The 23,473-nt window shown below is 51.5% G+C and overlaps 1 protein-coding gene across 26 annotated transcripts in view; it reads right to left on the reverse strand.

Annotated features, from left to right (window-relative positions):
• Positions 1–23,473, reverse strand: part of RAPGEF1 (Rap guanine nucleotide exchange factor 1) — a 137,264-nt gene that overhangs the window by 59,573 nt on the left and 54,218 nt on the right. For 22 of the 26 annotated variants that reach the window (XM_059891271.1, XM_059891257.1, XM_024998675.2 and 19 more), the window contains 3 exons: positions 5,732–5,871; positions 5,048–5,161; positions 501–679 (listed from right to left, as the gene is read on the reverse strand). In XM_059891271.1, coding sequence (XP_059747254.1) covers positions 501–679; positions 5,048–5,161; positions 5,732–5,871 — 433 coding nt within the window. The remainder of the gene's footprint in view (positions 1–500; positions 680–5,047; positions 5,162–5,731; positions 5,872–23,473) is intronic. The other 4 variants (XM_059891272.1, XM_059891265.1, XM_059891267.1 and 1 more) reach the window with 1 other exon arrangement.

Here is a 23,473-nt window from a genome sequence, read left to right on the forward strand (position 1 = left end):
AATGAATCCAGCCGCCGTCTGGGAGGACCTGGCTTGATACAACTCAAGGTTTCACTAGTCCATGCTCTACTGGGATTCCTCTCTGCCTTTTTTGGCTTAATAATGTAAGCGGTCAAGATCTCTAAGCAGCTAAATACTGGCAGGATTTGGTGTCACAATAAACTATGGTTAACACAGGGAACTGGGGAAAATGTGTCCGAATCAATAGGATGATTGCCAATGAGCCAGCCAGTATGAAAAAGGAACCCCAGGCTTACCCGGAGGCCACCCCCCAGCAGCGGTGGTGTGCTTCCTCAGTGTCGAGGCCTCGTGAGTAACAGTGACCTCAACCTTGGGAGAAAGCCAGGTGGCGACCACGGGGCAAGGCTGGGGGCAGGGGCTGGAGGGCTCCTTTTCCTCCTGGCACTCCTTGCTGTTCGCAGAAACGTTGGGTGTGAATGGCCCCCAAACCAAGGTGCTGCTATGCCTCCACAGCTGTAACACACCCCACAGCAACTCACCTGTGCTGAATTCGAGGGTCGCTCTGCACCAGGGGTAAGATGGCCTCCAGCACCTTGCTGGCGGACCCTGGGAGCATCTCCAGGACCTTCTTATCAATAGCCATTTTGTCCACAATGGTCTTAAAGTAGCGCAAGGCACTGACAACTTCCTTCTCTTTCTCCTCCAGCCAGCTCAGGTTCTGAAAGGAAATGTTAAGCATAAGGAGGGAGGAGAGAGATTAAAGGGAGTGACTTTTAAAAGAAATAAATAAAATTTCCTGTAGACCACTTTGAGATTGATGCCACTGGAAAGGGCTTCTTGCTGCAGAAACTAAGTCAAATTGTTTCCCTAAGGACTGCGATCAGGATACAGAGGCCAGACTTGGGGCAGAAGAAGGGGCTGGATGGAGAAAAGCAGTTTAGGTATTCTTAAGTCCCTTCCTAGACAGAGACAGACTCGCCCGGGGTCTCCTCCTCCACTACACGGAACTATCACTGCTAATCTCAGCAAGTATAGTGAGGACTGATTTGCTGATGGCTGTAGGATGCTTGGGTACTGTGCACGTCTATCCAGGAAATCAAACTGAGAAACCCCAGGCCTTTCAAGGTCCTGGGGGCTGTGTGAGACTGGTCAGAGGCATTAGTGCTCAAAGCCCATTCTCCAGGACTCCTTGTTGGATTTCCACATTTGACCTGCAGACGCAGTGCCCTCTCAATGAGATGAGATGGCTCTCCCAAAGGACCTGGAAGCCCTGGGGTGAAAGGGTGAGGAACTGGACAGACAGCAGAAATTCAGGCACTGCTCCTGCCACAACCGCTAACAGCATTCAGAGTATCTCTGCTCCTGAGGAAAGCTCACCAAGGAAGAAAATAAAAACACAGAGCCCTGGACCTCCCAGCATTCACATTCCCACACCCAAGTCTTTCCTCTTTGACTGGGGGGTCCCTTGAATCCACGGTCAGTGGGTAAACACACTCCTTACACTGACCCTGAGGTCAACAACCCAGGTCCCAGCTGGCTGGCAGGGAGAGGGAAACCAAGAATAATCGTTAAGATAGATAAATCCAAAAATGGATAATCTATTCAAGTAGAATCAATTACTTGCCCAGGGCAAATTAAGGGTAGTATATGTGAGGAAAACTCCCACCTATGGGCTCTTTGTGCTCCAGAGACTATATAAACAAAATCCACCAAGAAGAAGAAGATAATTTCTTAAAAAAGGAGATTTAAAACTATACATTAAAAAGTGATACATAATAAAGTGATTATGATTCTGAACACTAGTTCTTTTAAAATAACGAGGAACGTCATTTTAAATTAAATTTTTAAATAGTGGATTTCATGGGACTATCAAAGAAAAACCACATAGATGGAATTAAGAAGTCATTAGTCCCTTTAGTGGGACGACTTTCAGAGACTTGATTTAGCTCCTCTCAGTGGGTGCACTACCCCAAAGGTGCCCTGTAGAGCACCAGGATACCATGCTCCCATTCCCAGCATGGGGGTCTCTGCCCTCACTTTATTTTTCTCTTTTTACCAACTGACACCTTTATTTACCGTCCGTTTCCAAGGGCCAGGCACTTGCTTCTCTAGCTCAAGGCAAGAGCGCTCTGCTTTGCCTAGGCCTACACGGGGCTCAGAGGAACCTCAGTCTGAAGGAATCATGGTGCCGTGCAGACATCAAACGTGACTACAACCACACTGGCTGGCTGGGCAAGAGGACGATGGCCACAACACTGCCACCTCAGCACCTCAGAACTCCTCAAGCGGCATGACGAAACGGGGAGGAGGCCGGAAATGTTTTAAGAAAATGTGTCCCCAGGTTTGCTAGGGAGAAAGGGGCTGACCTGAAGATGGGAGGCCTCCAAAGTGGCAGGTATTTCACAACAGAGAATTCTCCTGTCATTTGCAGAGAGATCAAACCAGGCTGCCCTGGGCTCCTAACAGAGGCGTGACACCCCGCAGAGTCGGGTTTCACCCATTAACGCTCCAGCAGATTCTACTCCCTGACTCAGTGGCCTCTGAATGCTGTGCATTCCCCCCACTCTCCAGCTGTTAAAACCATGGCTTCTCACAAAACGCAGCCAGCAGTCAAGAGTTTACAATGAGACACCCAGAAGAAGCAGGCCCAGGAACCAGGACCCCGAGGCCAGGGCCTTTAGAGGCAGGGGCATCCACCTGCACACTTCCTTGTGCATCAGGGGTTAGGGGCCACCATGGCGCAGACAGACCTGGAACCACCCGAGGCCAGCAGGCTGGGGGAGGCCGCGATCCCAAGGCACCACTGGGCTTCAGGCTCCTCGTGTGCAAAATGGGAAGACTAGGTGGGCTGCGCTGGGTGGGCTGAGGAGGCTTGTGGGGGGTGCTCGGGGAGAATATTTGTGGAAGCATTTCATAAAATTAAGGGAATAGCAGATTCTGATTAAGCAACCTTGGCCCAGAGCCCACACTTTCTGTGTACTAGGAACAGTGAAAGCTTGTGTGCACAGTCAAGGTGAGAAGGAAGACATCGTGATGCCACCCAGGACAGGGCCTGGCACAGGGAGACCCGCGGTAAGCTGTGGGTGAATCTGAATCTATTCCTGTCTACCTGAGCTACAGCTTCCCAGGTAACATCCTGGGAACAATGAGACTATACACAGAAACATTAAGTTGTAAGACAGTAAGTAAGAGTTAAGGATGACAGCAGATGACAGGCTATGGTAAGATGTCTCTGACAGAGTCAGCAACGCTCACACCCTGGCAGGCAGACCCCCAACACTTCCAGTCCTGACTGTGAGCATCCATGTGGGTTTGAACTCACTCTGGATCATGCAGGTGACAGGGCATGGAAACTCCACCTTTCTTAAAGGGTGATGACCCGGAACCAGGGGATGCTCTTCCTTGGGGGAGGATCTATACAGCTCCTTCCTAGAGAACTGTCTCTCAGCCACGGCATGGGCATTTTAGGACAGATGATTCTTTGTTGTGGGCGGTGGGGGAGGTGCTGTCCTGTGCATTGCCCAACACCTACCAGCATCCCTGGCCTCTACCCACCAGATGTCAGTAGCACCTGCTTCAGTCTCCTGGTTGTGACAACCAAAAATGTCTCCAGACATTGCCAGCTGTGCCCTGGAGTCTGCAGGAGCCCCCCCTAACGAAAGGGTACTTGAATGTCAAGTTGCCTCTATCATTTCTCTTGGAATAAAGAAGAAAGCGGCGGGGAACGCCAAGAAGTGAGAGGCTGGAACAATTCCCTATCAGAGTTCACTAGCAAAACACAGTGCTTAGCGCGCCATTTTGCTCTGGGCCCTCTGGGCAGCGTCAGGTGACAACTGACACTCTTCTTGGTGTTCCATGTAAAAGCCAGCTCCAAGGGGCGGCTAAACAGATTGGAATTTAAAAAATAATAATTGTGGTACAGACCAAATCTTGCACTTTATTCCTCTCTTCAATCTGGAATTCAGATCAGTCTGGTAAACAACGCACATTTCATTCTTGCTCTCTAGCTTCTTTTTGTTAACAGATGGGGCAGGAAAAATGATTCAGTGAAAGACTCTGGACTGAAAATCTTTATTTTCCCTACTTTTAACTAGTGTTTTAAGGTATTCTGCTGGTCAACACAAAAACAAGAGGAAGTACACTGCAAAACCCAACAACCGTGTGTTTCTGTGGCAGGGCAGTGTGTGCTGGTGGCGTCAAACCCACAGTGGGGCTGTAACAGCAGGTCTACAGACTGCACTGCGGACAGTTACTAAAGAGTTGAGAATCTACTTATCTGACAGGCTTGTCTTTATTTTACCTCGCTGAGTTTAATTTTGTTTTTATGTTCAGTTATGTGTGGGGATTAGCATTAGGTTTTTTAGGTATTAAAAAATAAACTTTCATAAAGAGTAAACGTAACATGGTCAGAGTTTCGACGTGATGTCTGGTGGCTGTGTTTCAATCTCTGGGTCACCGCTCTTTGTATGGCTCTTTGTATGGCTTTGCTCCATAGCCCTAGTTTCCTTGTCTGCAAAATTTAAGTTTCCACCTCCCAGGGATATAATGAGAATTAAGGGAACGAGTGAAAGCACTGAGCGTGGGGCTAAGAACAGGCTTGGTAAATGCTAGCAGCACAAAAGGAGTCCCTGGCTATGAGACACTGGTTCTGTGCTATCTCATCACGCTCAGGAGTCTTGCGAGACATTTAAAGAGACCTTACACTTTACACGCCCTTCTTCTTCTCAACTGTCCAGAGCATCTTAGCAGCTCAAGGAAAGAACAGCTGGTCTTAAGAGATGAGACTCACCCGTTCCCCCCGAACCCGTTGGACCCAAGCAGCACACCCAAACCAATCCCCGAATCCCCAAGCTTTCACCGTGAGCACTGGGCTTGCTTTGCTCCGAAGACCATGGAGGCCTGGATAAACTTTGACTTTTATCCATGGCTCCTTGGACTGTTTCCTGAACAATTAAGCCCACAGTTGCCACCCAACTGAACACAACGATATTGCAACAGAATTTTTTTTTTCCATCCCCAAAACCATGGGCCAGGATTCTGCAGTAGAAGGCAAGGCAAACCCAATTGTTCTTAGCATCACACTGACCTTCTGCCTTTGAGACCTGGAAGCCACAGCACTGGTGGACATAAACTCTACTGCCTGCTGCTCCAGATCCAAGGGGATAGGGTAGCCCTCTGGTAGAAATCTGTCTGTTGCCTCCTGGAAGAGAGGAAACCTGGATTCCTACAGAGCTTGAAATGGCCGTTTTAAGCTGAAGGGAAGGGGTTGATGAAAATCAACAGCTGTTGCAACACATCTGGCTTGACTGGCCCTGCTGAGGTTCCTGGTGTTTGAGGGCATCTTCAGTTGGGTTTCAAGGGTTTAGCAAGTTTCAGAGCGTGGACCCTGGAACCAAATGATGGATGTTCTGGACATCACAAATCTACGTGTGTGTGTCGGGGGGCAACATGGGCCTCTCTAGGGGCATGGAGGCTGCGTCCTGGGGTGTGAATGTGATGCTCTGAGCTGTGTTAAATGCCCAGAGGATGACATCTGGAAAAGAACTGTTCTAGCCAACTGATCTGGACTCTTATTAATGGGAGAAACACTCACCCATCCTAAAAGTTTCTATTTCACAAGGACACAGAAGGCCCCACCTGGAACTGTGGAGCGCTACCGGAAAGGTGCTCTGTACTGAAAGCTCAGTCCCCAGGGCATGAACTCAGAAACAGCACAAACACATTGTTCAAAGCAGGTGCAGGCCAGCAGAAACACCTGGAGTCAGCTTACTTTGTTCACGGGCTTCTCTGGAATCTTCACAGACACCTCGGCTGGTTTTCCCTTCTTTGATGGCGTCCTCTTGATTTTGGGCGAGTGGAATTTGTCCTTCAGCTTCATGGTGAAGGAGGAGAGATGAGAACGCTGAGAGTCTGAAAACAGAGGAGGTACTGACTATTAGAGGCAGAGTGAGAAGAAGCCGTGGTTCATTCGCCTTCTGTGGAAATGAGTGTTGTCCTCAGGCAAATCGTTCCCCTTCTCTGTTTGAGGTTACAAAGAAAAGGAAACATGGATCCATTCGAACTCTTTTGCTTGCACCTTTCAATTTTTGCAATTTCCTTCTAAGTTAGGGTGAAAGCAGTCAAAATGGGTGTGGAAAACGAACACGCAAATACTTCCATGCGTCCCTATAGAGTTCATCTGATTATCTAACCAACGTCCAAGGGAACCGGCTAAGATGAAAAGACACCACAGTGGGACCGCAGAAGGGCTGGACATGAGAATTGGGAATGAAGGCCCTTTTGAGTGGACCTCCTCAATGTTTGGTTAGGGAACTGCAACAAGTGACATGCGTCAGGCCTCAGAGCTGGCCGTGGAGACTGAAGTAGACCTAAGGTGTTCAAAACCCTCAGGGACACAGTGAAAGACAATTTGGTTTCTCAACAAAATCAGGAACAAGACGAGGGTGTCAGTTTTGATCCCTGTTACTCAATTTTGTACTCCAACACAAGCCATCCAGATTGGAAAGGGAGATATAAAACTGTTGGTAGATGACATAATTTTGTATATGAAAAATCCGAAGCAATCCACTAAGAAACTAGTACTAACAAACAAATTTAGTAGGCTCACAGGATACAAGATGATATACATCATAAACAAGGTCACAGACAAGAATCAATTCTATTTCTACACAATAGCAAGGAACATTCAAAACAAATGTAAGAAGCGTCCATTCACAATCATCAAAACAAATAAAACACACAGGCCTAAAACTACATTTAAGTGACGTACTGATATGCTACACCATGGATAAATCTCAAAAACATGATGCTAAGCGAAAGAAGCTAGTCACAAAAGACCACATATTGTATAATTCCGTTTATCTGCAATGTCCAGAACTGGCAAATCTCTAGAGACAGAAAGTATTAATAGATGAGAGGTTGCCTAAGACTAAAGGGAGCGGAGAGGGATGGAGAGCGGCTGCTGGTGACTAAGAGGTTTCTTTTGGTGGGGGAGAAGTGTTCTAAAATTAGAATCTGGTGATCGTTACACAACCCAGTGAATTACTATAAAAAAAAAAAAACAACTTTGAATTCTACACTTTAAAAGAGTCGTGTAGTCAGATATGTGAATTCTATCTCAATGAAGCTGTTGGGGGAGAAAACAAACAAACCAACCCAACGAGCAGCCTTCCTTCATTTACTACAGCACTTTCCAGGATTTGAAACCATCTTATTATTTGTGTGTTTATCTCCTAACAAGAACGCACTTGCTGAAGACTGTACCTGTCCTGCTCAAGCCTGCGTCTCCAGTGCTAACACTGTACGTAGCCCAGAGAAGATGCTCGGGAAACATTAGTTCAACAAATGAACAAATCGGCCAAAGAGAAAATACCCCACAGAAAGCACTGCTTCTTTGGCTGTCAGAAATTTATAGAAAATACTTGAAAATGGTTGACAATTAGGGAGAACATGATTCTATGCAATGGAAAAAAAAAGTAAGTGTATTTAAAAAATAAAAAAATACACTCCCTTTCAATTTTCTCAGCAATTTAGTACTAAAACAAAACCAAAAACAACAAAAAAACCCTTCCAAATAAATGACATAGCACCTCTATTACAGGCGTGTCACTGTGTCTACTAGTGCTGGCTTATCAGGGGCCAAGCCTCAATCCTCTTGTCAAAGACCTTCAGGCTGCAGGCAGGATCAGATACACAATTCGCCCTTTGCAATTATCTAGGAGCCCCTTGCACTCTGGACTAGAGAGAGGAGCCAGGCCTGACCTTCGTTCACAAGGGCAGTCAAACCAAACCCAGCCTCGCAGCTGTCTGTCCACCAGCCAGAGCTGCAGGAAGCTCTTCTTAGAGCCCAGCAAGGACACAAATCCACAGAGGGCTGGTGCGCCTCTCTCCTCAGCTGGAGCTGCTCGACGTGGAGCTCCGGGGTTCTCGGTACCAGTCCTCGCGGGTGGCGCCAGCCCTGGGATTCGCAGCATGCCAGCAGATGGTGTGATTGCTCCGGCTCCCCTCCTCTTCCCCACCCAAGCAGGGGGGCCCACACAGTTTATACTTGCTTCTTTACAACAACTTCGGTAATTCACAGGGTAGTTAAAAGGCCGGGCAGTTGTAGTCAGACTGTTTTGAGTCAACAGACTTCAGCAGCACCTCTTAAGTCTCAAGTTTTGTCTGAGAACATTGCTCTACCTGAGATGTCTGATGTGGCGTAGGTTAAATTACTGGCTGCGGTAATGCAGGAAGGTGCTCGTCCATGTGCGGGGCACATGGCACCTGCTCAGTGCCTAAGTGTGTGATGTGGACTGGCTGCAGGTCAGACCAGGACACTCTGCAGCACTGAAGGTGTTTCTCAGGATCCCAGGGAATGGCAGGCCTCACACACGCCCCTCTCTTCTCCCGTTAGTGCTGAGTGGAAGTCTCAACCCGGCCGGAGCCCGCTGGTCTCTGCCTCTCTTTCAAGCTGCTCTTCTTCCTGCCCCCACCTGCTCCTTAGAACGCTGGCCTCAGCATCCCCAACGTCACAGCACATCCTTCTCCAGACAGGTTCCCAAGTCAGATGCTTGGGTGTGACTTCTACCCTGGTGAGTAAGACCGAAAGCACGGCAAGAGAAGCAGACACAAACGGGGAAGTATAGGCAGGATGCGTGGTTTCTTTGGTGGTCAAAGATCTTCAGAGACACAGACTGGGCAAGCCAGCTTCCTCCTCCTCCTCCTCCAGCCTGCTGCCCTGCATAGCTATTACACACGGGTAGGCATGGGGCTGAGGGATGGCCAGTTTCACTCTCTGCCATCAGGACCAGGGCAGAACCAGGGTAGGCAAACAGGGTGTGGAGGCCCCCCTCAACCCCCGATTATGACCGAGCGGCCAGGTAAGGACACCTTTGCCAGAGAGCAGCCAGAGCCACCCAGGAAGTACACGGCAACAGGCTCTGGCTGTCCCGGGGCAGCTGGGAGTCCACATCAGTACATAAAGAAAGTGCGTATCTACCAATAAATTTCCCTCCTTGGAGTACTTAACAGCCACAGACAGCCACCTCTAGCACAAGATGCGATAAATCAAGCGGAAAGAGCAGGTTCTTTGTCATGACAACCAACCTCCTCAAGTTTGGAAATCAAGGGCAGCACAAATGAGGACAGGCTTCGACTTGGAGGCTGCTTGTCGTCTCTGCCTTGAAACAACAGCTTAGCAACAAAGCCTTTCGCACAGGTTTCAGGAGGTTTGGAAGGGCACTCCAACTATGCACCTGAGAGCAGATAAAGCACCATGACGACCAGTGACGGCAGAGTGGGTGGACACAGGGGTGGCAGCTATGTTAGGGTGATCCTACCAACACGCCACACACAGACGTGTGCGACACATGCACACCTGCCACACACTTCCGGACCCCTGCTCACTCCCTCGTGTGTGTCACTCATCTCGGTGGGGGGCAGTGCCAAAGAGATGGTCACACGACTGCAGAGCTTCAGGTAACTTCACCGACCACTCTTCAACTTCTCACTTGGGAAGTTACACATCAGGTTTGGTAAATGTGTGTGCTAAGAGATTTTCTAGCACTGAAATTAAAACAAAATTTTGAAAGATTTCATACACGAGTCTATACAACTTACAGAGAAGGAATGAAATCCATGCATCCAGTGGCCTCACCCACCACATGGAACTTCCGGCAATGATGGACACGTTCCCTGTCCACACTGTCCAACGTGACGGCCGCTCGAGGTTGCCAAGCGCTTGGAATGTGCCTCGTGCGACCAAGAACCTGAGTTTCTATTGGAATGCAGAGAAACAGTAAGAGAGGCTGGCGGCTGTCCCACTGGACAGCGGGGCTCAAGAAGCAGAACACTGGCAACCCCACCACCCCCTCCACACGCCCCGTCGTGATGGTGTCTTCCTGCCCAACGGCGGGTAGCTGATTCTGAATTTTGTGCTCATCACGCCTTACTTTTTATGCTAGTTTAGATCTGTAAGTAGAGTTTAATGAGTAGGTTTGTGAAGCTAACTTAAGGGATACTATACTGTCAATACTCCTCTGCTCTTGCTTTTTCACTCAATGGTAGGTCTGACATTTGCCCAGGTGACGTGTGCAGAAGCGCTTCTGTTTTCAGTCCTGTGCAGTCCCACGCCTTCTGTCATGCTGCTTTTGTTCACCCACTCTTCTGTCAGTCAACGCTGGGTCATTTTTGGCGTGTTTGCTTCTATAAACAGCACTGCTCTGACCTTTCTTGTACATGCCTCCTGGAACACACTCGAGAGCCTCTGTGACAAGAGCCCCTGGACTAGAGTACACACCACATCTCATCCGAGGGCTGCTGCCAAGTGAGCCCCGGAGGGTCTGGGCCTCTCTGCGGCCCCTGCAGCGCCACACCCACCAGGACCTGGGCTTGCCAGACCTGCACACCTTGTGACAGGGCCACACCTAACCAAAGAAACAAAAGCCTCCTGCACGTGGAGGCGCCACAGCTGGTGTATCTCACTGTGGTCTATCAGATTTGCTGGGAACGACCTCAAAGGTCACGGACAGAACTTAAGAAAACAAACCCTCAACCACTGCTCGTGTACGCGTGGCTTAGTCGTGTCCGACTCTTGCGACCCTGTGGACTGTAGCCCGCCAGGCTCCTCTCCATGGGATTTTCCCACAAGAACACTGGAGGGAGGTGCCATTCCCTCCTCCAGGGGATCTTCCTGACCCAGGGATCAAACCTGCCTCCCTTGCATTGCAGGCGGATTCTTGACTGCTGAGCCACTGGGGAAGCCCAACCACTGCTCGGTATGGCATTTGCACCAAGGAGGGTCAAGAACCCCCAATGACCAACCTGCGAGTCATTTCTTCCAGAAGAAGAACGCTTACATGACCTCACAGTCAATTTCCGCAGAGACGGCGTGATATGACCAAGAGCAGCACTGCCCTGAGGGGCTGCCACAAGCTGTAGGTGGGCTGCAAGACAGACACCCTTCTCCATCCAGAGGGAGGCTGAAGGAGAGGCACGCAGCCTGTTCCTGGAATCACATCTCAACCCAAACCAAAAGCACACCAGAGCCAAACCAGCTTCTTCCAAGCAGTCTGCCAGGCGTCACTGTATCATCCTTGAACTTTCAATGTGCCCCTCGGCCATGCTGAACGGCCGTCTCTCCTTGCTGCTGACAAATGCACTTGCCCAGTGGCCTTTCAGATGTCATCTGTAGCAGCAGCTGGGATCCCAACTTAGCAGCGTCCCTGTCAGGGCTTAAGTCCGCCTTGGATGGGGGAGTCTACATAGCAACCACAGAGGACCACACAAGGTCTAACCTGCACCATGCGAGGTCCACCCAGGACCACAAAGTCAGGGTCAGCGTGGATGACACTTTGAGGCGGCTCCAAGAGCATACAGCCAACCCTGAGAGACACGGTGGCGGCTCCCCCCCGCATGATGGCGCAGGGCGCAGGGCGCAGAGCTGGGCCCACACACAAGCCCGGGTGGCGTGTGTGCGCTCCCAGCACCCACACCCCGGCTCCCAGACGGGCCGAAAGGACAACCAGAGGGGAGAAGTACACACGGATACTAGCAAGAACCATTTTAAACATGAGGATTTCACATTTTTAAGAGGTCTGCCTGCTTATCTAGAATCGTACAGACTGTGACTGCACAGGCAAAGACACACGTGAGAGTGAGTGGGTCATGGGCACGGCCGGCAGGACGGGGGCTCTGGAGTCAGGCAGCTGGTGCTTTAACTCGCGCTCGGCCTCTCTGCGCTGCGGGCTGCTCGCCTGTAGAGCCAGCATAACCTCAGGACCCACCTGCCTGGGTTGCTGTGAGGGTTAAATGTGATCCTGCATGTCAAGCATTTAGCAGAGGACCTGATACACAGCAGACACTGAGTCCACAGCACCCGCTGCTGTTATGTGATAACACCGCCAATGCTCTGCCAACACGCAGTATGGCAAAGGCTAAAAATAATCCTAGCCTGGCAGAGCGCAAAGTAACCTGATGTTTTATTTTTTCCAACAATTTCATAGTAAAAGATCCTCTTTCTTACGTAACATAGGATTATTCACATTCAAACACAGGGAAAACAATTTCTGGAGTGCCGCAACACCACAGGCTCTTATGGCACGAGAATCTGTTCATATTACCCTCTGGTGTAGGAAGTCAACGGATAGCTGTGATGTTGCTGGGGGTACTAATGGAAATAGCAAGCATCTCCTTTTTCCTTTTATCAGCGACAAAACTGAAACAACCTCATTATAAAAATCTGAGCACTGCAAAAACATATAACACAGAAGGTGAAAATCCCTCATAACTCCCCGTCTCTGTCATACAGAGCTGAAGTATTTTTGTGACTGGCTTTTTTAGCTGGGTGATATGCTGTGGCCATTCTTCCACGTGAGCACAGTTAATGCGTGAATAATGTCCTAATGGAAGGCAAACCACAACACGGTCAAACGGTCTCCTGACCAAAGGTTCCCAACTCCTGCTCTTCCAAAAACAGCACAGGAATAAACACCCTCCCGCTGAGCCCGCTGAGCCCCTGCCTGAAACTGGCTCCTAGAAAAGGCACTGCCAGGCCAAAGGGCATAAGCACTGGACACCTGCCAAGATACTGCCCAGCTGCCCTGAGCTGGGTGCAGGCCTGTGGGGGCTACGCCGAGGAGCGAGACCAGGGGTGCAGGCAGGAGATCGGGCCTGGGGACCCACCCCTGCAGGCTTCACTGCAGATCCGACAGAGCTACTGGTTTTGCTTTACTTGTGTAACTGTCAGGATTAAAAACAGATTTGGAAATGAACAGACACTTCACAAGAGATGAAATCCAAATGGCCAACAAACAGATGATAAGGTGCTCAGTCCCACTGGTTATCAGGAAACAATAAATTAAAACCATATAGCAAGGCTATGACATACACACCAGGATGGATACAAAGAAAAAGGTGCAAACACTCCACACTGGGGGGTGGAGAGCACGGGGCTCCCCCTCCCTCCACGGCTGCAGGGACGAGGCAGGACAGGCACCAGGCACTCGCTTCCCTGAGGCTGAAGGCTAAGTCTTCCTCACTTTGGAACCTGGCACTTAGCCCCAAGACTGGCACACAGTGAAAGTGAATAAACGATCGTTAGTGAGCACAAAGACACAAGAATCAACGACTGACTGCAACAGCTAACAACTACAGCATTCAACCGGCACCAGACAGCAGGGTCTGATTAGTGATGTCGATGGGATGGTTTACACCGATTTGTAAGGTAATTGTCTGAGGAACACCGACACACGAGTCAGACACAACTGACTCATGTCAGCTGAGTCAGAGACAACCAAGAACTTTCTCTGCTGTGCTGGTTCGGCTTGGGTCACCCGGGTTGAGAGAATCCTGTTCAAGCTACTTCCAGGGAAAAGATGAGAGAAAAACCAGACGTTTCGCTCTCCCCCTCGAGGTCTCCAGAGGACAACAGACTCTCCAACAGAAACACAAGGCCACATGTGGTTTCAAATTAAATTATCCACAATGTTATAATTTCAATATACAACTAAATAAAAATTATCAGGCGAGACATTCTACTCTTCTCTTTCTTTCATACTGAGTCTTCAGAACGTGGTCTCTTGCTGGACCAGACACTTTTCCAGCACCCTCTGCAGCTCGAGGCCCTGGGAATGGCTGGCCCTCCCCGTCCCTGCGAGGAGGGCTGATCCACTGGCCTCCTGACAGGAGGCACCTTGGGCAGGCTGGATTCAAGGGCTTCTGGAACGTGCCCTGAGGTGCACTTGCTGAAGGACTAACCGCGGGGGGCCCTCTCACCCCCAGGCTGGGTGTTCTAGACTCTGAGGCCCTCTGCCCCCATGGAAGGACTGCAGGATCTCAGTGAAGCCCCCACCTGGCACAGGGCCAGAGAGCCTGCGGAAACTCGCTGTGCAAGGTGAGAGGACCAGGGCAGAGGAGGGAGACTTTCAACAGAAGACTTTTCTGACAATCGCAGCTTCCCAGCAACGCAGGCAGCAGGGAGCAAGGACAGACACCTGTGGTGGCAGTGACATCATGTCCTCTGCTTTGAAACGTGGGCAAAACGAGTGACACGGACCACCCCCGGCCGAGGGCAGCCCTGTGAACTTACTCCCACCCCACCCGCAGCTCCGACATAAGTGAAACCCCCTCAATGCTTGCAGCTGTGAGTAAGCTGCCCATTGGGGCCTCACTGTTCTCATCTGTGAAATGAGAATAACGGTCCTTGTCTCACCTCTCAAGGCTGTCATGGATGTGATAAGTACTCCATGTAAGGTTCCTTAGCACAGTACTGACACCTAGTAAACATCAGATAAATGTCATCTGCTGTTACCCAAATGTTCTGAGATAAATGCCACCACTCTGAATGGGCAATTACTATTTCTTCAACACAGCAGATTTTACAAAATTAATTAATGCTCATACTGCTGTGGCATGTGGAACTACCCCAACCAGGGATCAAACTGATTCCCCCTGTGGTGGAAGTGTGAAGTCTTAACCACTGGCCCACCAGGGAAGTCTGTTTTAACACAGCAGAATTTTTAAATGGAGGAGATAACTCACTGAGCCAGGGCTCTTATGACTGAGTATTTTTCTACATGTGTGTTTTACTTTAATTTTAAAAAGCTGTATTCAAAGAAAAAAAGTACAGCAGAGATGAGAAGAGGAGCTGGACTCTGGTGACATCGTCTGAGCTGTTAGTTTTATTTGTCTGAGGCTCAACTTCCAGCAACTTGGGGGTGGGGTGGGGAAAGAGGTGAATTCAGTAACTAAGTGTCCTTCAGGATTTAAACAGAAACCACAGCCTCCACCAGGTAAACTTGTGCATGTGAACACAGCCTGGAGAGGACATTGTGGGGTGGGTGGCGGGCCTCCTGCCAGCAATCTGTCAGAAAGGGCACTGAACAGTTTCCCCCATACCTACTCCAATTATTAAAAAATGGTCAAATAACGGACGATATCCCACGAGATGAAAAGGGACCCTCTGGGATTTATAGCTGCTTCCGTCCCCGGAGCCCAACATCAGCAGCTAGTGCATTTAAACGCCCTACTGGAAGCTGGGTGATCATCACATTAACTCAGGGAGGGACAGGTTCTCAGCACCATTTGGCAGACGCAGAGACCAGGTCCCAGGGGCCTGACCCCCTGCCCCCTACCCCCACAACATGCACACACACACCACAGATAAGGCGACTGGAGAACCACTCAAGGTCAGCCTGTCCCCAGGGTCGCCAAGTACCAAGGAAGGATTTCTTTGGGATTGACTCCGAGATTCTCAAAGCCACAGACTTCAGAGACTTCCAGAGACATAAATGAGTCATTTCTCTCGAGTGTGTTGCTTCTAGAGAAGACAGAAGGGAGAGGCAGAGCAAGCATGTCAGCACGCCCGGCTGAGAGCAGGCGGCCCATCACCATCGGGGTTCCGGCTGCACCGGGACACGGTCCACCCTCACCTTGTCCTCAGGTGGAGCTGTTTGGAGCAGCCTCTGTCCCTCAGAGGAACTTGCATGTTAGGACTGGTGCCAGTTCAGAATTCAACAACGCTCCTCAAGGGTCGCAGAGCCTACGTGCGGCTCTGTGAGGCCCGCCTGGCCGCCTGAACAGGGGTCAGCAGTGGGGGGATGGGAGCACCCACAGGCGGCCAGCGGCTCCCGCCACCAGCTGCTCCAGGCCCTGCTCAGGGACCCCCCAGGAACGCACGACGTGTCAGGCCACCCTCTGGGCTTCCAAAGGAAACACATTTTCATTTGTCAGTGAGCACATGTTCCTTTTTTGTTTTTTACTTCACAGACAACAAGAGAAGGAGCTGGGAGTCACAAGCGCCCGCGGTTTGGGACGCTACAGGAATCGCTTGCTGGCAAATATGGAATAAAGCAAAGGGACAGGGTCCCCTGGACCACCGCCTTCCGTCCCCATCACCGCAGAGAGACAGGGTGCATCAGAGGGCGTGGGGCGGGCCCACAGGCCTCCTCCTTCAGCCGCTCACCCACTTGTTCCACACACATTTACACGCTGAGGAGCAGGACCCCCTCGTCCCCTCCAGAGAGCCCCCAGACTTGTGAGGGGAGCCAGAAGAGTCCTCAGTATGGTCAGCGAGCAGCCCTGGGATGGAGACATGCCCGGTACAGGCAGGGCCCTTCGGGCCGCTCAGAGCCCGCTCAGGAGGAGGGCAGCTCTTGGTGCCAGCAGGAGTGCCTTGGCACCCGGGGCCCCTGCGTAACAACCCAGCGGGCTCCTCAGGGCAGGAGAAAGGGGTGCACCTACAGGCTTCGGACATTTCACATGGGAACCGACGGAAGACATCAGAGGCAGCAAACAGGCGGCTGGTTTGGAAGAGGCCTCAGAGACCTGTGAGGGACGCCGAGGGACCTGAACATGCCCATGTCTCCGAAGGCGCACTTCCGGCTGCCCAGGCGTGGAGCGGAGGAGAAGGTCGTCACCCTCACCCCTGGCAGCAGTGCCTTTTCTCTGGAACCAAAGGGGCACTGGGACGAGCACCTCGTGACAGACCGCCCCCTGCTCCCGTCCCCCAGGCTGTGTCCAGGGCTCTGTTCCCACAAGAAGGTCGATCATGTGCGTTCATATACACATAGGGAAAAAAGCCAGACCCTACTCTGCTCCACACGTTCCGAATCAAGCTGGGATCAACCCCAGCCTCTGGGGGTGGGGACCAAGGTGGTCCCGGCTGCCCCGCCTCAGAGGCCCCGCTCCCCACCCGCTGCCAAGTGAGGGATGGGAAGCGTGGGCGCCAGCAAGGATCCCAGTCCTGACAGAGGCTGCCGAGGCCTGGGAACTGCTCTCCCGCCAGCCTAGGGCCCAGGCCTCCCGAAAAAAGGTGGTCCAGGGCCCCTCCTCAGCAGCAGCTGGAAAAGTATTAACTGCTTCCAGTCGTTTCTCTTCCTCAGGGGACAACTTCAGCAGAGCAGGTAAAAACGCAAAGAAGCCTAGAATGGAAGACAGTTCCCGTGCTTGGGACATGCCCCCACCCTCTGCTTGTGAGCCACCACAGCTGCAGATGGTCTAATGGCCCACGGGAGGCTCCGAGTGGCCTTGATAATCTGAAGTCAGGCTGGTCTAGTCAAAGCCAGAATTTCATCAGCTCAGAGCCTGAAATCCAGCCCAATCCGTGTCTGGTCCAATGTACGGGTGCCCATGCACAGGGACTGCAGACACCAGGGAGGGTGGCAGCTGCAGCCGCTGGGACCATTTCCCGCAGCCGGAGTGTGCGCACGACTGAGGTGCTCCATGGAGGACCCTCCAGGGTGGGAGATGGAGGCTGAGGAACAAGGGACAGACTAGATGCGATCCTAGTGCAGCTTCACAGCCCCCAAACTCAGACAGAAAGAACCCTCAGTACAGCCCGGATGAAGCAGAGCCTAGGTTCAGAGGCAGGAGGGCGCGTGTGCCCCACGGGGAACAAGCCGGTGCCCACGGGAACAGGGCCCCGTGCTCGCCGATGCGCACCACTCTCCACCACACCCTCCCCACCCTGCCCCCAGCCCGGCTTCCGACTCAGATGGCACGTCTCAGCGTGGGCTCCTCTTCCTCTTTTTTTAAGCCAGAGACTAGCAAATATGCTGTTTATTAGATGTGTTCACAGCTTTGATCACCAGGGAAGCAAGTCACCACAAGAGCAGAAGAAAAGGCTTTCAGGCCAGCCAGTTCTGCTTGTAAAAGTGATTCACACCCTCTGGAAGAGACCAGGACCCAGGCAGCTCACTCGGAGCATTGCATCAAAGGGCTCCTGGCCATGCCAGCTCTTGAGTAAGATGCCCTCGGTGAGGAGGTCTTGGGCATGGTCTCTTAGCCCAGGTCATACACACTGACTCTTTCCTCTTGGGAGGTGGGATTACGGGTGGAAGTTTTTAACCAACAGCTACTGAAGAACTCGTATTTCCATGATTGCTGGAGTTGCCAACATTTGGCTAGAAAGCGCTACAAGGGGATTTTCTGAAATCAAGAAGGCTTCCCAGTTCTCACAGAAGTTATACCTTTACGGTCTGTGATAAATAACAGATGGCCTCACAATATGTACTTTTAAAGACAGCTCTTCAGTGGCGCTGGCCCCTTCCCTGGATCTTGGACGCAGCCAAATGACATATTCCTCTCTTTCCAAATTCTCTCTCTTACTCAGAACTCTACCAAACCTACTCCACCCTAGTGAGTGCCTTTAGGAAAAATCCAGTTGTCTCATTCTAGAATCCTCAGGGCAGGAGACAGTGTGCATTTTTTGAGAAGGAATCTCACTTTCCCCTGTTCTCCCTCAGCAGCCGTATCCTTGAAGTCTCCTAGAATTGAAGCTCTTTTTATAAAGGACCAAATCTTTGCATAGGAGGCGGCTTCCTGCCAGTTGTCTGCAGGCCTCTATCCTGGCAGCCTGGGGGGAAGAGCACACACAGGCCGTATGGGGAGAAGGCAGAGACCTGTGGTCTCAAAGTCAGCTGTTCGCAGGTAACACTCACTTTTCTGCCGAAAACAGGCTGAACACAGAGTCCAGGCCCTGGCCCTGCGCACAGCGCGCTCCTCCCACAGCCAGATGCTGGGCATTTGGTCCCACAGCAGGTCTGTGGTTTAACAGGAATGGAGGCCCTGCCCTTGAGTAGTTTACAAGCGAACAAGGAAGTAAAGCCATACACCCAGGGCTCCCACACACAGCAGAGCAAGACAACTGCTGAAGAAACAAGGGGTTTACTTCCTAAGAGACCCACAAAACTCTTAGAAGGAAGCCCTAGAGCTGTAAGCCTAGAAGACACGCAGACTTCAGCTGTGAAAAGTGCAAAGGGATGAGGGCTGATCTGGGTGAGAGATGAACTGAGTACGCCCTGGCCACATGGGGTGGGAGGGCAGACACGTGGCCGATCCCTCCTGCTGACGATTACTCAGGTCACAACCCATTGGGAGGTCCCAAAACCAATTTCCTGGATGAACGCATAAAATGTGATACAAACCATCTGAGGCCACTGCTGACAGTAAGGCTAAACGCTTCTTGAGACTTATTTCAGTTACGACCAACTTGAGATGCTGAAGACCCCACTCCCTGGGGAGCATGGGGGGGAAAACGCTCTAACTAGGACAAAGAGGAGCCACAGCTCAGGGTCCTGTATGGGCCATCGGGACCACAAAGCTAGTCTTGACCAGAAGTGGCCTGGACCGTGGCTGAGCTCCCCGACCTAGGTCTGGAACTAAGAATCGGGCACAGGGGCAGTGCCAACAGGTGCGTCGCTTCTGAGGCAGAGGGGTCAGGAGTGCGCAGGCTTTTCTGACCACCTAGCATGGTAAGAAACGTTTTACTTTGTGATCAAGTACACAGAGTATATTACAAAACCTGAACGTGTTCAAGTCTTTCTCACTTTTCAATCCCTTGAGGTGATTCTCAGTCTTCCGTGAGAGCAAAGAATTGAGGTGGGGACAGTGGGGCAGACAGTGGCACCGCCCTGACCTGGAACTGCTCAGAAGGCGGGCTCTGCACCCAGCCCTGACCTTGTGGGCAGGCTCTCTAGGGAAGAGACCCAGGGACTAGGGCTCAGCCAGTCCTCCAGGCAACTCTGCAGCATGATCAAGTTTGAGAAGCACGGTGTTTGAGGATGAAGGTCTGGGGGAAAACAGTGAAGCTGTTAAGAAACTCCAAATAGTGGGCCAAAGAACGGGAGGGGTGAACAGCAAGCCTAGCAGGGCCAAGTGCACACAGGAAGTGACACAGGCAGGTGGACCCTTGACTCTGACAGAAGGGGAGGGTCTCATCTCAGAACATGCCTCAGGACAAGCCCCTCCGGATAGGGAGAAAGACTGATAAACTCAAGGCCTGGGGGCGGGGCCCAACCACCAGTCTCAGCTGATGAATCCCAACCAGCTCCCCCAGGCAAGAAACTCGGGCTGAGCCAGGTCTCCTTGGCTACACGGCGAGTCAGAGCAGGAGTAAGACAATGAATAAAACGGGACCAACCACATGCAGAGTTCTTGGGATACCGTATTCCACCCAGAACTGGTGGACCAAAGTGATACATCATTGCTCTTCCTTCTGTTAATAATGCCGTGCTTCCTTACAGGAGGCATCTACTTTGGTGATGTCTCTCTGCCCTCAAGTAAACTGTTCTGACAGTGATTCTCAAGAGGGTAGAGAGGTGGGCCGAAGACAGGGCACTGGTCTAAAAAGGTATAAACGAGACACCTATACACATCTGCACTTGCAGCCAGAAGCAAGCTGAAAGGAGACAGGCCGAGGTGTCTGAGTGACAGTTAGGGCTGCGGGTGACAGGCCCCCACGCTGCTTGGCCCTCGAGGCCGGAGGTCAGGTCCTCACTCTACACTGCCCCCAGCCCGTGAATGCATTGTTTCTTTCATGGAAAGTGAAGAATCTTTAGTCTCTTTAAAGTGCCGGCACATTCGAAGACGAAAGGTGCATTTAAGATGGGAAACCTCCTATTTCCCGGAAAGCAAGGAAAGGGACTGCCCAGGACCAGCCTCCCCAAATGCAGATCCTCCCAATGTGACAGCGAGCGGGGTGCTCCCGTCACCCAGGCTCTGTGTCTCCAAAAACCCGCGCCGCGGAGTGAAGGGGACGAAAGAAAGTCTGGTGGTGTTCAACCGAAGCTCCTGAGAGCCACCAAGTGACTGAGAAGGAACACATGTCACTTCATTTCTTGCAGGACGTGCGGGTCCATCATTTACCCATCGTGACTTAAATCTCCTAAAAGACAGCTTTTGTTCTGCAACTTGTGTCTGCCAGCCACAATGTCCTCAGAACTAAACACTGTAGTACAAATACACAGCTTCCAAAAAACTCGTGGATATGTTTGCAAACTGTGCAAAAATCAGTGGACTGAATCTGTAAGTGGGTCTACACGCTGCAGAAAGTTTGGCACATTTTTAAGGCCACCTTTTCAAATGTTTTTGGTTCCAACTTTCTTTACAAACTGAAACACCACCACAGAGAAGGGATCAAAATAGATTTAGTTTCTTTGCAATAACAGTATTTTTGTATTCTTTGTGGTAGAGGCTGAGAATAGTGTTTTTAAATTTCTCATCAAAACAAAAATACTAGCATGGAACTGTGTGTCCTGAAGCTCAGCTGAAGGCCAAGCAGTACGGGGCTCCCACGTTATCTCCAACATTCATTTCTGAGGCGGTGAGCCAAAACCAACCACGCAGAGGCCAGTTCTGGAATGCTGAACCAGGCAGCCTCTTGCATCCAATCTCACGGCGCACTGTTCAGCTTTAAAACTGATCTCCTACTTAGAGAAGCCCGCCTCGTAGAGCTCAGCTCACACCTCTGTGCAGTACAGCTGGCCCTGGGCCAGCTCCCCACAACCTGAGAGGCCACCCTCTGGGCCTCTGCCCAGGGACGAAGACTCTGGAGCTCCACACACGGGTCAGGAAACACTTCTCTCCTGCGTCATGTCCCCCTTCTAGGGCCCGAGCCACGTGGGGCCCATGGCACTAACGCGGCTCTGCTGGCTCGGGGGTGGCCGGAGCTTAGGGAGGTGCAAACTGACGGCAGCCGTCTGGTGAGGGTCAACAACCCCCGACACGGCCCCTCCTGCTCCTACCTTAAGGCCACAAGCCAAAGAGAGTGCCCTTGAAGTGAGGTCCAGCCTGGGCTGGCTGCCAGCAGATCCCCGGCCCACCCCCTCGCTCCTCTTCAGAGGGAGAGGAGCCCCGTGGAGACGACGACCGTGCGAGGGGAACACGGCACAGAGAGCTTCTCAAACCCCTGACTCCTCGAGGCCTGGGGTGCAGCGGTGTCAGACAGACAGGGTACCAGTGCCGAAGGGTGACAGGGACGGGAAGTCTGAGACATCGATACAAGGGTGACAAGTTCTACAAAAGCCAGGCCCAAGCCCCGAGCCACTCAGCATAGGGCGATGAATGATGGGACCTCAGCCTGGGTCTCCCAGAGGTGGACTGAGGCAGGGTTCAGGTGCGAGTGGTTTCTGTGGGGGGACCGCCAGTGGGAGGTGCAGGGGACGAGGGTGGGAGACAGGGAAGCAGAGGGCGTCATGGAAAGGTGCGCATCAAAGCCCGCTTTAACGGTGGGCAGCCACACTCAATGGACACGAACTCCAGCAAACTCCGGGAGGTAGTGGAGGACAGTGGAGAGGGGCGTGCTGCAGTCCATGGGGTGGCAAAGCGTCGGACACAACTTAATGACCGAACAACACTCACAACCACGTTCAATCCCGCAAGGCCTCCGGTTTACACTGAAGCCTGAAAGATTCACTGCAGTTGGCCAGATTTTCCTTTTCTTTCTGGGGAGCAGTGCTCCTGGGAGAGGGCAGGGCATGTTTAGAAGGCCAGGGTCGGCAGGGTCAAGGTGAATCAGGAGACTTGACAAAAGGTCAATAAGGAGAGGTGGGTCCTGCCGGATCAGGGAGCCTGAAGCCCCCAAGGCTGCTGGGAAATGCGTTTCCCAGCAGGTAATGCAGCAGAGGGCTTAGCGCGGGCTTTCTTCACTTGCTACAGAAGCTAAACACGGTCCCCAACAGGGTGAGACACCAGCCACCCTGAGGCTACCTTCCTTTCCATGAAGAGATTCATTACCAAGGGACTGGTGGTCTTGCTGTCTAGACAAAGTGAATTCCCCCAACCCTGTCTTAATACAAATTGCCACCAGGCAAAATCCAAGTCTGCAGCACGGCCGACCTGTCTTTAGGCCGCAAGACCACAGGAAGTGGGAGCAAACAGGAACTGAAGGCAGCTGTTAACCCAACCTGTTTCACACCACATTGGCTTAAAATAGTCCAGAGTTTACTGAGTGCTCACTATGCCAGAAAGTAATGTGAAAACCACTTTAAAGATGAAGAAACTAAGGCTCAGAGAAACTAACTAGGCCCAAAGTCACTCAGCGACTGGGGAAGTGGCCTGAACTCAGACTCTGCTCACTTTGCGGCCAGCTGACTCAACCACGACACCAAAGTGTCCTCCTTAAGCATTATCAGTGACTGAGTCTTTCTGAGTGGAAAGCTACTAGGAAGGAGGAGGCAGGGTGATGGAAAGTGAAACAGTGTGCACGGGAAACACCTTCCATAACCTCTTTCTGCCCAAACTGAATAGCTTCTTGCTCCAAGCCTGGCTGCCTGTCAGACATCCTTACCTATCCCAGCCAGAGAAGGCAGAGAAGGGCTGTGTGTCAGAAAGCCCCGGAGCTCCGAGTTTCCATCCAGAATGCTCCACCAGAAAAGGGAGCCTTCCCACACTGTTGATGGGAATGTAAGTCGGCACAGCCACTGTGGAAAATAGTCTGGAGGGTCCTCAAAAACACTGAAAAAGAGAGTTGTTGTATGATCCAGGAATCCCACTCCTGGACATACATCTGAACAAAACTATTTGAGACGATACATGCACTCCTATGTTCACAGCAGCAATATTTAATAACCTATTAAATCCTGTACATGACTCAATCACAACAGCCAAGGCCCGGAAACTACCTAAATGCCCATCGACCGGTGAACGGACAAGGAAGATGCGGTGCACACACAACAGAACATCACTCGGCCATAAAAAGAGTAAAATAATGCCATTTGCAGCCACAAAGATGGTTCTAGAGATTATCACACTG

This window comes from Bos taurus, chromosome 11, assembly GCF_002263795.3.
Source record: "Bos taurus isolate L1 Dominette 01449 registration number 42190680 breed Hereford chromosome 11, ARS-UCD2.0, whole genome shotgun sequence".
Taxonomy (NCBI): domain Eukaryota; kingdom Metazoa; phylum Chordata; class Mammalia; order Artiodactyla; family Bovidae; genus Bos; species Bos taurus.